At 34.1% G+C, this 13,698-nt stretch overlaps 1 protein-coding gene and 1 pseudogene across 2 annotated transcripts; one reads left to right on the top strand and one right to left on the bottom strand.

Moving 5' to 3' along the window:
* The first annotated feature begins 3,427 nt into the window (after positions 1-3,427).
* LOC115994515 (ATP sulfurylase 1, chloroplastic-like) lies at positions 3,428-8,372 on the top strand. Its single transcript, XM_031118701.1, has 5 exons — positions 3,428-4,206; positions 6,754-7,159; positions 7,416-7,676; positions 7,761-7,847; positions 7,957-8,372. The coding sequence occupies exons 1-5, from the start codon at positions 3,698-3,700 to the stop codon at positions 8,092-8,094; spliced, it is 1,401 nt and encodes a 466-aa protein (XP_030974561.1). The 5' UTR covers positions 3,428-3,697; the 3' UTR covers positions 8,095-8,372.
* A 923-nt stretch (positions 8,373-9,295) lies between these two features.
* On the bottom strand, positions 9,296-12,784 carry LOC115994516 (annotated as a pseudogene). The gene is made up of 2 exons (XR_004093229.1): positions 12,675-12,784; positions 9,296-11,322 (listed from the first exon to the last, which is right to left on the bottom strand). The product of XR_004093229.1 is annotated as a phosphatidylinositol N-acetylglucosaminyltransferase subunit C-like (transcript).
* Between the last annotated feature and the right edge of the window lie 914 nt (positions 12,785-13,698).

Raw genomic sequence — 13,698 nt, 5'->3', positions numbered from 1 at the left:
TGATACCTGAACAGTAGTTTTCAGCCTTACAGCTACTCTTCAGAGATTTTAAGAAGATGCTGATGTGACAGGGATCAACACCAACAATCTAATCTACACGTAAGGGGTAGAGATGAAGGCAAAGGGATAGTATAAAATAGGAAGAAGGCCATGAGGGAGTGGGATCGAAAATTAAAGAAAAGAATACTGTAGCATTAAGGAACTGTACTTGTAATCAAATTCAAGAAATATATATAAGAATTGATCTCCTCGGATTATACCGAGGACTATTTTTCTTCAGTAAACATTAGACTATCTCTATCTTATTGTCATTTGGATCCATTACAATTGCAAGCCAACTCATTATAACCCAGTTTTTCAACCCACTCTCTACAAGTTCATTGTATTAGGCTCTTTGGACTTAGGTCTTTTTAACTTTTAGGCCCAGGATTTAAACCGTGCCCTGACAATTATATATGTAAATCCTCCATTAAAATCTTAGTAAATCACACTCACTTTAAATATTACTATATATAATTTCATATTTAAACACAATTATAATAAATGTTTAATGCTAGAATATATAGTGTCATATACAATAACAAATGTCTATTCACAACTACCATAATTATTAAATTTAATATTTAGACAAAAAAATGAACGAAAAACAAATTATATTATGTTTAACTTGTAGCTTTATTGACATCTCCTCGTATAAAATGGTTCAAGTTGCAGAGTTAGTAAAATATTGTAATTGTCTTAAAAAAAAAACTTGTCGCCAGTTACTATCCAGTTACATATGTCATATATATCTATCTACAAATGTGAAATTTTTTATGCATACGTCACATCTTAAAAAAAAAAAAAAAATTATACTTAAGTAGTGTTCGTTTAGGGACAACTTATTTAGCTAACCTGAAATTGATTTTTTATTTTTTATTTATTTTTTCTTAAAGTACGGTAGATAAAACTAAAAGTTAGCTGAAATAGTACAATATGACCCATAAATAGTACCAAAAAGTACAATAAGACCTATAAATAATAGCAAAAATAAACAAAATAATAAAAAAAATTGATTTTTTCAATCAATGGCAAACTCAAAACGTAGTATAAAATAATTTCTCAAGACTTGTCAAGATATTAATAAATTTAGCCCGAAGGTCTCACACGATATATTTTAGTCTTTAGCAAATTAACATGATACCCAGAGACAAACATCCTAATAAAAAAGAATGAAGAAAGAAATTAAGGGTCCGTTTGGATACAGCTGAAAACTGAAAACTGAAACTGAAAACTGAAAAACACTGTAGCGAAATAATTTTTAAATGTGTGAATAATATCGTGGGACCCATTTTTAATGAAAAAGTTGCTGAAAAGTGAAATTTGTGGGTCCGTAAATAGTACACGATGTGCTGTGATTGGTCAAAAAATTTGAAAAGTCAAAGTTTGCGGCTACTGTTCATTAAACAGTACATGAACAGTAGCCGCAACACCCAAAACGCACCAAAACGCGTGAAAAAAAAAAAAAAAAAAAAAAAAAAAAAAAAAAAAAAAAAACGTTTTGGAAAAACGCAAACGCAGGATTGGGCAGAAAACGCCCAATCCAAACGCAACCTAAGAGTGCGTTTGGATTGGGCGTTTTCTGCCCAATCCTGCGTTTGCGTTTTTTTTTTTTTTTTTTTTTTTCACGCGTTTTGGGTGTTGCGGCTACTGTTCAATGAACAGTAGCCGCAAACTTTGACTTTTCAAAATTTTTTGGACCAATCACAGTACATCGTGTACTGTTCACGGACTCACAAATTTCACTTTTCAGCAACTTTTTCATTAAAAATGGGTCCCACGATACTATTCACATATTTAAAAATTATTTCGCTACAGTGTTTTTCAGTTTTCAGTTTCAATTTTCAGTTTTCAGCTGTATCCAAACGCACCCTAAGTGTGAGTTTGGATTGCGTTCCAAACTCATCATGTTTGGCGTTTTCGTTTAGTTCTGTGTACGGTTTATGAGATTTAGCTGTACTGAAAAACATAAATTATTCATTATTTAAAAACTGTTTATGGGACCTACGGACACTATTTATCATTTAAAAATTATTTTACTACAATATTTTCATCAATAAATTTTTAATTTTTAACAATAAACGGGATCTAAAAAAGACCGAGAAAATTTGTCTTAAAGAAAAGGTAGCATGAACGTGGATGTGAAGTTGGCAAAGTTCAATATGGCTGAGGAAATTAATTAATTAACTGCGTAATACATGATGTAGGTTTGGTTGAACATGTTTGATTTGTGAATTTTGTCCCTTTTTTTAATTGCTGCTTCACAGACAGACAGACAGACAAACAGTATCTTTGAAAATTCAAAGAAAGAAGATTCTTGGAAATAGATTTACAATCAGCCAGGGCCAACCCTCACCCACCTTCACCCTCCTCGTTTGCACGTACAATGCAATCCTATACTATGGCGGCATTGATTTGGGCACTGCCCATTTCTATAATTGGACCTTCTTTTGTGAGTGTGAACTGACGATAAAATCCTTGACCTTGCCTTTTATTTTGGTTATTAATAATAAGTCATTAATCCTGTATTCGTGTAACCATATACAGCATATGTTAAAATTGAATTTGTTCCAAACAGTGAAAAGTATATGGGGCCATTAAGGCTATGGTAAACTTTGGTCTTATTATTCTTAATTTGACCTCTTTTTAGCACATTGAGTTCAAATATTTCCAATTGAGTTTTTTTTTTTTTTTTTTTTTTTTTTTTGAGAAGAAGAGTATAATAGATTGAAATTTTGGTTGGCTATTTAAAAGACTTGGTTCTTTTTCAATGAATTGGAATCTTATTTAAAAGGTTCAACTAGAATAACCCGTACCTGCTTAAAAGAATCCAATAGCCAAATTATAAATTTCTTATAAATTCAATTATATAAATTTTAAAACATTATACTAATGTGCTTTGGATTAACTGTTTTTCCAGTTGTTTATTAATAATTAAGCTAATTGGCTCAAAAAAAAAAAAATTAAGCTAATACTCTTTTCAAGAAAAGGATAATCTAAATTACCTTACATTTAATCAGTTTTAAATATGTAGAATTCAAACTATTTGTAAAAAATTAAATATTTTTTCTGATTATTATTATTATTATTACTATTAAACAGATGTGAATTACCAGAAAAATTTTCCTTGATTGTTTCCAATCCGAAATCAAATATGTTTTCTTTGTCAAAAAAAAATGAAAGGATTACAAATTATAAAGAAGGGTAATTTTGGTTTGTAGTTCATAAAAGTGTCATAGGACAAACCAATGATTTGGGTGCCCAAATTGGTATTTAATTTAATTTAATTTATTGTGCGAATTCCAAAAGGAAAAAGAAAAGGTGTCTAGGTTCATCCCCCCCTTTCGCTTTCAGCACCAAAAATCCAAATTTTCTTTCTCTTATTACTTCCTATAAAGAGTACCCTCCCTCATTCTCATACTCAGAACTCATTCTTCTATCCAACTCAGAAATTTATCATTGATCCACAATTCCACATCACTCCACCTTTTTTGTTTAAATTCAAAAATCTCCAATATTGTATTTGTACCCACTAAGTCACTAACCTCCATTATTAATTTAAAAAATTAATACTTTAACAAAAACATCCACTCATTAGAAAAACAGAGAGAAAAAGAGAGACAGAGAGACAGAAACAGAGAGAAAGCCATTTTGGTGAATGGCTTCCATGGCTGCCCTCTTCATCAAAACTCCATATCCCTCTCACACTCACTCCATCACCAAATTTCCAAATACCCATTTCGCCCCTACCTTCAGAGTCTCTGTTTCCGTGCCTTCGGGTCGAATAAAACGGAGGCTCCGAGTTTCGTCCGGCTTGATTGAACCCGACGGTGGGAAGCTCGTGGAGCTTCTGGTTGATGAGCCTCTCAAGGATTTAAAGAAACGAGAGGCTTTGTCTCTGCCTAGAATCAAGCTCTCAAGCATTGATCTTCAATGGGTCCATGTACTCAGCGAAGGTTGGGCAAGCCCACTCCGTGGGTTTATGAGAGAATCTGAGTTCCTCCAAACGCTTCATTTCAACACGCTCCGACTCCAAAACGGGTCGGCCGTGAACATGTCGGTGCCGATTCTTTTGGCCATCGACGACTCGCAAAAGCACCTAATCGCCGAGTCCACCAAAGTTGCTCTCTTTGACTCTAACAACAATCCGGTCGCTATTCTCAAAGAGTAAGCTTTCTTTTTAATTTTTTTTTTTTTGCTTTTGCTTTTTCATTTTTAGAGCTGAGAATATGAGGTTGTTATTGTGTAAATGGAAATGGGATGTTGATATTTTGATTAATTGTGTTGGTTTTATTGAATTTTTGATTGATTAGTTTGCTGTGCTTTGAGCTATGACTTATTAGTTTAGATGGTGTGAATTTTGTTATTAATATGTGCTTTGGATTTAATTTGAGTTTAATAACAAATATTTTGATTTTGGTCATGTGTGGAGGTAAGCTGCTTTTTTATATATAGTTGTTTGCTTATGTTTTTGATTTCATTTGGGTGTAAGGTGAGACCTTAGTAACTGTTGAAGCTTATAAATGCATGGGCTTTGCTGTTCTTTATTTGATCTACATAAGAATTAAGAAAGAAAACACAGAGAGAGAGAGAGAGAGAATTCTTATAGGCCGCTATACCTTAAGTCTAGTCCAAAATTGCGTTCAGTCGTTTGTCTTTGGTGCTATGATGATTTTGACAGTTTGATGACTATTAAGTATGTGCAACTCATATGGTTCTTCCTTCGTCCTCTTCTCCCGTATTCCTCTTCTCTTTCTTTTGCATGAATACATTGGTTTAAGAAAATACAGTATGTTACTGTCAATGTGTTTTTTTTTTTTTTGGGGTGCTTTTTAATTGGAAAGTCTCACATCCACCTTACTTCTACAGTGCGGAGGTGCTATTTGAGTTAGAGTTCATTCATGTGTACTTTTTTTTATTGGTAAGTTACACGCGCACCCAGTGGTTTTGAACCTACGACCTCACGCTCCCCCTAACATGTGCAAGGGAAGGAGGCACCAGTTGAGTTAGAGCTCATTGATGTATACTATTTTTGATGTTATTAATGCATAAATACGATATAAATCATTTTTTTATTATTCAATTCAGTATTTAAAATTATAAAGAATTAAATTTTATAGCTATTCGTTATAACATATACAGCTATTTTGGGGAAAAAAAAATCAGATATGTTCCTGCCTTTGTTGGTTTTATTCCCTTTCGAAGGTCCCACATCAGTATATATGAAGCAAGAAGCAGGGAATTAGATGTACTATAAGACATAAAATCAATTTAGAAAAATTCAACCATGAATCTAGACAGGAAAGTGTCCTTGTTCCAAAAACCCTTCAAGTGAACATTTTTATGGCCATCTAGATTGAGTTTGACCAGTGTAATCATGTTATGTATCGAAGCAGAAGCTAGTCTTTTACTGTGATAATTAGATGTCTCAGCTATTTAGGTCATTTGTATTGGTTGAATAAAATCATGAAAGCATGAAAACAATAAAATTAGGACATATTAAGTCAGAGAATCGGTATTGCTTTTGCACCCGCAATGACCATTTAGGTTCCTTTTCTTCGCTTTGAATTTTCTTCATCAAAAAGACTATTATCTTTCTTTTGACTTGTATTAAGTTGTAATATTTGTTGTCAGTCAATTTGGTTAAAGTTAATAAATGTTTTAGTTTTGTGATGATTTTTTTTTTCTACTGTAAAAGATCAGTATAAACAGTTATATTGTTAAAAATCCACCCCCTCCTCGTTTTTCTTGAGTTGTTCTGCCACATTACATTTGGTTGAGCTCTTTATTACTATTAATTTAGCACTTCATATGTACTTGATATTTCCATATATTTTGCACTTGGTTGATTTGTTTCTCATAAAACCTGTTTGCACTTTTGTTTCGAAGATGGCATATACTTAATTTGTTTTGAAAATTGTATGGTGTTTGATCTGTCTTTTTGCTGAATTTGTGAATGGGATGGTTTTCTTTGGTTGCTTGTTAATTGCTTCAAGATTTCTTTCCCAATATGAGTAATTTCATACATTTAGGCATTAAATTGCATTTATATTTTCATATCTCTCTTTCCTTGTAACATATTAATGATGTTTGAAATCGTAAGTGAATAGTTTAAAAAGACTTTAGGAGTCTTAGTTGCAAAAGGGAGTTGTATGTACTTCAAATTTAAAACCAATTGTTCGAAATTTCTCTATTCAGTGGTGCTTATCATACATAGTCCAGGAGAATTTGACCAGACAAAAATGATTTGAAATTATGATACAAAGAGATTAGGTCCAAACAAAAAAAATGCTCTGTAGATTTAACGAGTGTTGCATTTGAAGTGAATCAGCCCCAAAATGGGGTGGGTTATCAGAGAAAACTTAGCAATGTATCAATTAGATAGCTAGAAAATAATATAAAATAGATGGGGCAGTGGTCCCAAATCTTCCGTTAAGTTGTTTGTCTGCCAGTTACAATGTGGAGTTTCAGATCTTATATTTTCATCTTCTGTATTAATTCTATCCGTGCTATGGACATTCTTACAAAGTTTTTGACAACAGAATTGAATATTATAAATGGTCTTGGATTCAAGCAATGATATAAAGCCACTGCTATGATTTGTTTATCAGATACCAAAACTTATAGAATTTCATAAATTTGTATGGTGCCGGTTCATTCTAGTCAGTTGCTTGACATAACTTCTAATGTCTTCTTGAAATCATGGCCTTTCAGTATTGAGATCTACAAGCACCCTAAAGAAGAACGGATTGCCCGAACATGGGGAACCACTGCCTCTGGCCTACCTTATGTTGAAGAAGCTATAGCAAATGCTGGAAACTGGCTGATCGGAGGTGACCTAGAGGTTTTAGAACCGATCAAGTACCATGATGGCCTCGATCGTTTTCGCTTGTCTCCCACAGAACTCCGTGAGGAATTTACAAGGCGCAATGCTGATGCAGTGTTTGCGTTTCAACTCCGAAATCCTGTGCACAATGGTCATGCTTTGCTGATGACTGACACTCGTCGTCGACTACTTGATATGGGCTACAAGAACCCCATCCTCTTGCTTCATCCACTGGGGGGCTATACAAAGGCAGATGATGTTCCACTTAGTTGGCGAATGAAGCAACATGAGAAGGTGTGTATTCCACTATGATAGTTTGATTCCATAAGCATGAGATACTTGGATTTGTTTTTTGTCAGCTCCTCTAGATTAGGAGTGAAGATGCGGGGGGCTATAGTTGTATACATTTAAATGTTCTATACAGTAGATGGGGATTTATGTAGTTTTCATAAAGATCCAAAGTGTTGAAAGGGTATTCACACTAAAAGATCTGTATTCAATTTCCAGCCTCTAGCTAGTACTTCGTTTGATTTATCTAATGCTTCCTCAGGTGCTTGAGGATGGTGTCCTTGATCCAGAGACAACTGTGGTTTCCATATTCCCCTCACCAATGCACTATGCTGGTCCAACTGAGGTGCAGTGGCATGCTAAGGCTAGGATTAACGCAGGGGCTAACTTTTACATTGTTGGTCGAGACCCAGCTGGCATGGGCCATCCATCTGAGAAACGTGATCTGTATGATGCAGATCACGGTAAAAAAGTATTAAGCATGGCACCTGGACTGGAGCGGCTAAATATTCTTCCTTTCAAGGTATATCATTTATCTGATTGTCGATAATTTCCATTTATATGGCACTTGAAATCCCTGGTCATCATCAATTGAATGCAATTGCAGGTTGCTGCATATGATAAAACTCAGGGCAAAATGGCATTTTTTGATGCCTCAAGACCACAGGATTTTGTTTTCATATCAGGCACCAAGGTATATTTTCTAAATAAGTACTGCCAAAATACTTTGTGATAGTCATTGAGAAAAGTGTGGCTGAATCGACATACGTATCATATCAACAAAACTTGTGTGCATTTTACAGATGCGGATGCTTGCAAAGAACAAAGAGAGCCCTCCTGATGGATTCATGTGCCCAGGTGGTTGGAAAGTGCTGGTGGAATACTATGACAGTTTGGTTCCCACAACCAATGACAAAGTTCCTGTAGCTGTTCCAGCTTAGATGGATATGTTTTATAAAAATGTATGTGGCTCTGTGATTGGGAGAAACTTAAAAAAAAAAAAAAACCTTTTTATTTCTCCTTGCGGTTGTGGGTTCCTGACCCCAAAAAAACTGTGTCCAGATCTCTAATAAAACCATGCGAGGCACTGGTACAGAGACATGAAATTCGCCTCCATTTGTAATTAGAGCACCCGTCTTTGCATGTTGCACTGGTGCATTTGTGCATGCGGGTGCATTGTATTATATTGTGATTTGTGCTTGAAGTTAGATTGCGTGAAGCCTTTGGTGGTGGAGGAATCACTATCATCATATGCATGGATAGAAACCCCAATTGCAGATAATCATTCAGCTTTCAGGGCTGGAAACCACAAAAAGGTTTTTCAATGCTGAAATAGAGCAATTGCAGAGAGTATATAGAGGCATTGGCAGTCATTTGTTTTGTTTTCCTTGTTATTTTTCCATATGATTTCAGCTGTTCTAGATTATGATTTTTTAAATAATCAAAACCAATCTGGTTAATACATGCAAATATGCAATTAGTGAAGTTTGATTTCTCTTTTGAAATGTAAACTTGATTGCAAAGTCATTACGAAAAGTTTCTCAAAACCAATCTGGCTGGGATTATACTGTTTTCTTTTATTGGGATTGCTAGAGATGCTATACTTAAATGGCCATTCGATGCTTTTTAATTTTTATTGGGAGTGTCCACTTGGTTCAAGGAATAATCATCCAAATTGATCACTAACTGAAATGAAATTAGCATAACATAATAGGAATCAATATTTTTATGTGGCCATGCTGCAAGTCAGTTGGCTTGGCAACATAAAAAGGCTCCAAAAGTGACATCAAATGAATAAACAATTTAGGTTAAAGTCAAGAAAAGACCGAAAGAAAGCAGGTGTCCAAGTCCCATAAAAAAGGGGTGTGCGTGTATAGAATTAAAAATGAAAAAAAAAAAAAAATTGTGTGCCAAGTTAAATTATAGTCATCAAAGAGATATTTGATAGATCTCCTTTCCTTCTTGTGCTCTTCCCTCTTGGGGGGCTCACGGAGTACATTGCAACTATCCATTTAAATAAAGCTTTAGAGCAATCACAAAACTTGAGGGAAATAGTTTTCCTTTGTTTTTCCGCAAGATATGAAAATGAAAAATCATATATATGCTCACAAAGATCTAAATGTACAACTGCATAAGACTGACTAAACGAAAAATGCATCCCTTTTATGAGAATGCAAAAATTGATTATATTTTGTTATAAGGAAAATTTATTAATCAAGAAACGAAAAGAAACAACAAATAGTACACGGAGTGTAACAAGATTACAAAAAGTACAAGATTTAGTAAACTAGTAAAGGAATGACCACTCAAAGTAGCCATCCACTCATATAAAGTGTGTAAGAAAACCAGCTTCATCACCATCATAGGTCGCTCAATTCCTTCAAATGTCCGGAAATTCCTTACCTTCCAGAGGGATTGCATTCCAAATGCATCCATTCCAATGGTAGACCGACCCTTCCAACAAGCCAAGTCCACTCTCTTAGGCATAGCCCAATTAACCCCAAACATTGAAAGGACTAATGTCCAAAGTTCTCTGGCCATAGAGTAAACGATAAATGATCAACTGACTCCCCTTCTTGCTTACTCATGCAACATCAATCTACTACAATAATGCCTTGCCTTCGTAAATCTTCCCTAAAGCAGCAGACCAAACAAAAAAAGCTACTTTCAAAGGGGCTTTTACCTTGCAAACTCTTCCATGGGAAATTAACTACACCCACACCACGCAGCACTCTATAGAAGGATTTCACTTCAAAAAGCTTGCCTTTTGTTGGCATCCAACAGATAATATCTTCTTCATCCCTTTGAATATTACTGGAATGAATTAGATTAAGGAAGTCTTCCATCAATCCATGCTCCCAGTCATGAAGGGCTCTATAAAAGACTATGTCCCATTGAATCTGATTCACCTTCCAAAAATTGATATTGGGAAAGTGTTTGACCATATCTGATAGTAAAACTTGAAATGGAGAGAAGAGACAAGGATAAGTCATTAAACCATTTGGTTCTACAATTAATCTTCCAAAAACTCCCATCAAACGCTAATGGTTGGCACTATTGATCTTAATCTGTAATATCAAAACAAAGCTTAGCCAGTTAGCCTCATCCCAAGGGCCATTGATCTCAAACTTGTATTCTTGCATCCGTATAAGCCAATAAGGACACACCACAGTCACGAAAACCAATAAACCCAGCAACAGAACAAAAAGTAGCCGGTGTAGTGTATAAACAAAAGCCAACGTCACGGCCATCAAACTGAAAGAAAAGCAAAGGTGCAAGTGGAAGGAATACTTCTTGATACAGTAAGTGACCAGTGGAGCAAAAAGGAAGACTTGTAATGAGAATAGCATGACGGCAAAAACATGTAGCCTTGATGGAAGGCGAGAAGCAATGAAAACTGATGCTACTACAGAAACATTTAAAGATATAAAACTCGTCAAGGTTGGATTTTTCAGAGCCCCAGGAGCTCTCCGGTTGATCCTGAATAGTCATGAAGGAATAGATGAAGGATGAGAAGTGAAACAGTTACTGCCCAAATGGAGTCTGAGTTAATGGATCTTGTTAAGAGTTTGGTAGATGGGAGCCAAAACATATAGCCCAGTTGTAAAAAAGAAAACATTGAGTAAATAATGCAAGAGAAGATCAACGGAAAGCATTTCTTTGGTTAGAAGGAGAACTAGAAAAACTGATCCAAGAAGGCTCACATCTAGATACAAAAGGGAAGTTTCATCAAGAGTTGATCTAAGGGTATAGTTCCAAACCAAACCGACAAGAACAACAATGCATGGATATTGAGAGATAGAAACCGAGTCTTGCATCACTTTTAACATGTCCCTCTTTACAACATTGGCATTCATGACCATACCTTCAAGAAAAGAATCATCAGTGTGATTGTCATCAAACCCAGGTTGCATCCCTCCATATGCCACTTTTCTCCATTTGGCTCGAGTTGGAGATGGATTTTCAGCAATGTTGTTATCCATTACAATTGAACTGTTCTATTGCAGATGTAGCTCCTTAGGATCAAAGTTGACTGTATGAGAGTACTACATTCTGAGTTACATAAATCCTGCTCTCATAGTGACATTGCCACCACAGACAGAGAGAAGAAAAGACATCTGAAAAAGAATGCTTCCCTATTATTGGGTTCATCATGAAATTAAAGAAACCTGAACAAAATTGCAAGCAATTAGTTCCATGCTCATGTGCAACATTGATATCAAAGGTCAACAGGAAACTTTTATTTTTTTGGGGGGAGACGAGGAAAAATTACTTGAAGATGTATATGTGTGTGTATTTTCTGAGAATATACTGATTTTCCTTGAAAGAAAAGATAAAGCTGTCATAGTTAAGCTGAACATACATGATTGACATGAAAATATGTGACAAGCATGGGCCTAGTTCTTTTACTGTTAAATGTGCTGGAATCTTAATCTTTTAAAATGAAGACGGGCACAAAGATAAATGCAATCAAAATTTCTCTATCTCATAAAAATTTGTATATTTTTCTCTTCTCTTTTTTAATCTCTTCCAAATTTATGTGGTTGAACATTGACATGACATGATTTAGATAAGGTAGTAAAGGCCCAATTTTGGAGGATTGCCCCACATCCCTTGAAAGCATGTTGATTGCTACCATGACATTTTGATCATCATAATAAAGTATCACATAATATTGCAATTGTATTGTATAAAAGCACAGTAGCTAGTATCCCATAACAGTAAATACATATATATATATTAAAGATGGTCATATTTTAATGAACCAACCTTCCTAATATATTATTTGGACTGCTAACTCACATTAGTTGACCAACAGCTAAATTTTCTGATCCTATATATTGACGGCTTTGGTTACCAAATGACCTCCAATATAAATTATTTGGCCCATCCAGATGATAGACTCTTGGAAGCCTAAGTGGGTTTGTAAGTCTGGTCCTGGTCCACCCGGACGAAGGAGTAATATAGAACAACCATTCTATGGGAAGCCTTTAATGAAGGCAACCCACTATTAATCTGGAACAAACTGAAGAAAATGAACCTAAAAATATATGTTGTACAATATAAGTAATTTTTTACAAACATTGTTACAGAATCATTAAAAGTCGGTTAAAATGAATATTCCACACCTGTACAGAGGCAAGCCAAAATTCCCAGACCCAAGCTTGGTTAATTATTTCTATCTAGACTTGGAAGTTCAAATTTTAAAAGAAAATGAAATGAATTAGGCTATTGATGTTTACACAACTTAGAGCATATATCAAAATAAGAAATTGGAATTAAGGAGATTATTAGAATCAGTAAGCCAAACAAAAATGCAATTAGGTGAAAGTTTCTCTTCCAAAGAAATATCAGTATCAGTGCAGCCAAACAAAGCAAATTACATAGCTTTGTATATGTTGTTAGTAATAGTAGGTGGAGTTTGAAGAGAACTTGTAAGTAATAGGAAGGAGAAAAACACAATAGTTTTGTTTTAAAAAATACAGTAATTAATAGATGATGATGATATTGATAGACTTACAGAAATGGGAAGAACATTCGAGGAGGAAGTAGTGGAGCTATTGGCTATGGCCCTAAACTCACTCTCCCTCTTTTGGCGCTTTCCCTATTGACTTTTGAGCGAACCGGTTGCCGAATTTTATATCTACCTTGGTAATGGGAAAGAGGACCCCTTTTATTCTATTTTAAGTTCAGTTAGTTAACGGATTTCAGGCATCTGTTTTAGGAAATATTTCTAAAAATATTTAATTAAAAAAAAAAAAAAGTAAGATTTTTATATTGGACAAAATTTAGTTACAAACTTAGTTGTAACATAAAATTACAAATTTATTTAATAAAATAAACATTACTATATATTTTAAAAATCTAATCGTTGAATTGCATGTTCTTTACATTCTTAATACATAAGTCAAATTTTTATATCAATTGGATATTATTTACTATATAATCTATAAGTTTATATTTTATGCATAATTTTAAACTTTAAAAATTTACAATTTAAATAATTTATTAATGATATAACTATTGATTTGCAAGCATGGAGGATATAGGAAGAAGATGTAATCTAATAGTAGATTTGTCAAAATTCACATTTAATAAAAAGATATTGAGTAAGGTTATAGGTTACAATCAATTTTGTAGCTAAATTTTGTCATTTTATATTTTCTATAAAAATAGTATCAAAAATTTTTAAAAATAATCTATTAACAAATACTTTAAGAGTACTTGTTAATTGGACCAAAATTTTTTGGCGCAAGCAAAATTCGAATCTATGTTCTTTCTTTCAAAATGAGCACCATGCTTTTCCACAACAAAACCTAAGGCATTGCGAGAGTGCTTGGTTGGAGGTCAAGAAAAGAAAAGAGAGTAAATCGGTAATGGAGCATTTGACCACAAAAGTCATGTTTGTCCATAAAAAATGTCTATTTTCAAGTTTTTTGACCGGTTTTCTCTCTTTTTGAAAAAGTTTAGGGATACAATTTTTATTACGATTTTGTTAAATTGCTTGATTGTAAGTGATAAATGATTACTTTATTATATTACAA

This window comes from Quercus lobata, chromosome 6 (genome assembly GCF_001633185.2).
Source record: "Quercus lobata isolate SW786 chromosome 6, ValleyOak3.0 Primary Assembly, whole genome shotgun sequence".
Classification (NCBI taxonomy): domain Eukaryota; kingdom Viridiplantae; phylum Streptophyta; class Magnoliopsida; order Fagales; family Fagaceae; genus Quercus; species Quercus lobata.
The sequence above is the reverse complement of the archived record's forward strand: the minus strand, read 5'-3'. Positions and strand labels throughout refer to the sequence as shown.